This window comes from Anneissia japonica, unplaced genomic scaffold (assembly GCF_011630105.1).
Source record: "Anneissia japonica isolate Jap-2015-1 unplaced genomic scaffold, ASM1163010v1 scaffold288219_len142424_cov121, whole genome shotgun sequence".
Classification (NCBI taxonomy): domain Eukaryota; kingdom Metazoa; phylum Echinodermata; class Crinoidea; order Comatulida; family Comatulidae; genus Anneissia; species Anneissia japonica.
Window position 1 is genome coordinate 140,445 of NW_022724996.1, and position 1,996 is coordinate 142,440.

Here is a 1,996-nt window from a genome sequence, read left to right on the forward strand (position 1 = left end):
AGGCATTTACCTTTCTTTGATGATTTATATAATTTAACTGCTTTCTTTCTTATTATTATCGTTATTGTTATTATTATTATTATATATATATATATATTATATATATAATATATATATATATATATACATAATATGTATATAGATGTGTGTGTATAAAACAATAAATGCTGTGAAACAAATCGCCCAAACCAAGATTCCAACCCAGGATTTTGGGCTGTCTATGTAGATGCCTTAGCCAACTGGGTCACGTTGGCAATTCGAATCAATCCTTAATACGCCCTCTTAAACTGTACAATACTTTACATTAAAAATGTAGTGTAGACAGCATGTAACTTGCCTCAGGAACAAAAATGTTACTTACACATCCCCATTACCAACTTCAAAATCTTCAAATTTAGGTGGTGTTGAATCGATGTGCACTGATACAAAATCTGTCTTTGTGTTTCTTACTACATCAGTCGCCCGAACCCAAAATCCGAAAGTATCGGCGTCATGTACATTATCTAATTGATGAACGAATATTTCGTCCTAAAAGAAATCCAAAACATTGAGCTCTGTGCGTTGTACATTCAATAATGATAATGATGATGATGATGATAATAATAATAATAATAATAATATATAATAAAATAATAATAATAATAATAAAAGTAATAATTGTAGTGGTAGGAAAGTATAATTATACATACTCCAAGTATTTAAATGCACGCCATTGTGTTCCAATACTTGTTTCAATGGTAGTGGTCGTGATGATGACGATGATAATAATGATGATGATAAGATAATAGTATAATAATAATAATAATATTAATAATAATTAAAATAATAATAATAACAACTAGACTTATTATATCTGTGTAAAACAGAACAAAGGCTTTTCATCAGTTATATAATGGAAAGTGATATGTTGAAATTACAAACAAAAGAAATATATAAAAAAAAATCATTTAAAAAGTCTATTGTCAACAATTAAAAAAAAATCAAATCTTATTAAAGAAAAAGTAACAAAAATCACCTGAAAATCAATTCGACTTTATGGCGACTGAAACTATGGCTGCAGTGGTATGAACCAGACCCTGCGCAGGTCAGTAAAATTTAAGTTTATCTACCTTGAGAAATGTTACAAGTCGAGGTCGAAAAGTTTGAATTACCCGCTTATTAATATTAAAAATATTGACGTCATATTTTAATATGCACATCTTTGATATAATAGTATTTGCTTGGACAAAGTTTAAAAAAGATCCAAGCATGGAAAGTGACTAAAGTTTCGGACAGAAGAAAAACGGAATAGAAGAACGAAAAAGGGCTTTTTCTGCTAACGCAGGAAAAACGAAAATTAACAGGAAGGTCCTAGAAGTTAGAGGAGACTTGTTGTCGCCCATTTTAGAAATAATTCAATTCTATTGGAAATTTATCCAATGTGCGAGAACAAATAATGATTAAATTCAGGAAAACACCAAAGGTTTTACAATTTTCCAAAAAAATAACATCGGCTTCTGCTTTAATTGCTTTATTCGTAAGCTTCTCCAGGGGCTGGATTTATCAAACTAGAAATCAGCTTAAATTCGTCTTAAGACCATTTTTTGCTTAAGTCAGATTTATTAATATTGCTTTTGCTTAAAAATTGCTTAAAATGAAAATGTCGACTGTACACATGCGCCATCTAAGACGATTTTTGAGCTAAGATTTCGCTAAGGTGGTTTGATAAATCAGCTTAAGATATTTGCTTAGGGACATCTAACTGTTTTGGCTTAAGATATTTGCTAAATAAATTATTATCTAACTGATTAAAAGCCCTATGTTCTGTTTTACAAACAGATACAATACGGTAAGTCTAGCTATTATTATTATTATTATTATTATTATTATTATTATTATTATTATTATTATTATAAATAGTAGTAGTTGTATTAGCAGCAGTCGTGGCAGTGCCAACGAGGAATGGGACACCCTCCCGACAGAGCATCCTCCCCCCCCCCCCCCCCACTTCCATCAG

The 1,996-nt window shown here is 30.3% G+C and overlaps 1 protein-coding gene across 1 annotated transcript in view; it reads right to left on the minus strand.

Moving 5' to 3' along the window:
- Nucleotides 1-1,996, minus strand: part of LOC117112642 — a gene marked incomplete at its 5' end in the record, with an annotated part of 10,075 nt that overhangs the window by 5,651 nt on the left and 2,428 nt on the right. Inside the window, one exon of the mRNA XM_033255752.1 lies at nucleotides 362-528. Within this exon, the coding sequence (XP_033111643.1) occupies nucleotides 362-528 (167 nt within the window). The remainder of the gene's footprint in view (nucleotides 1-361; nucleotides 529-1,996) is intronic.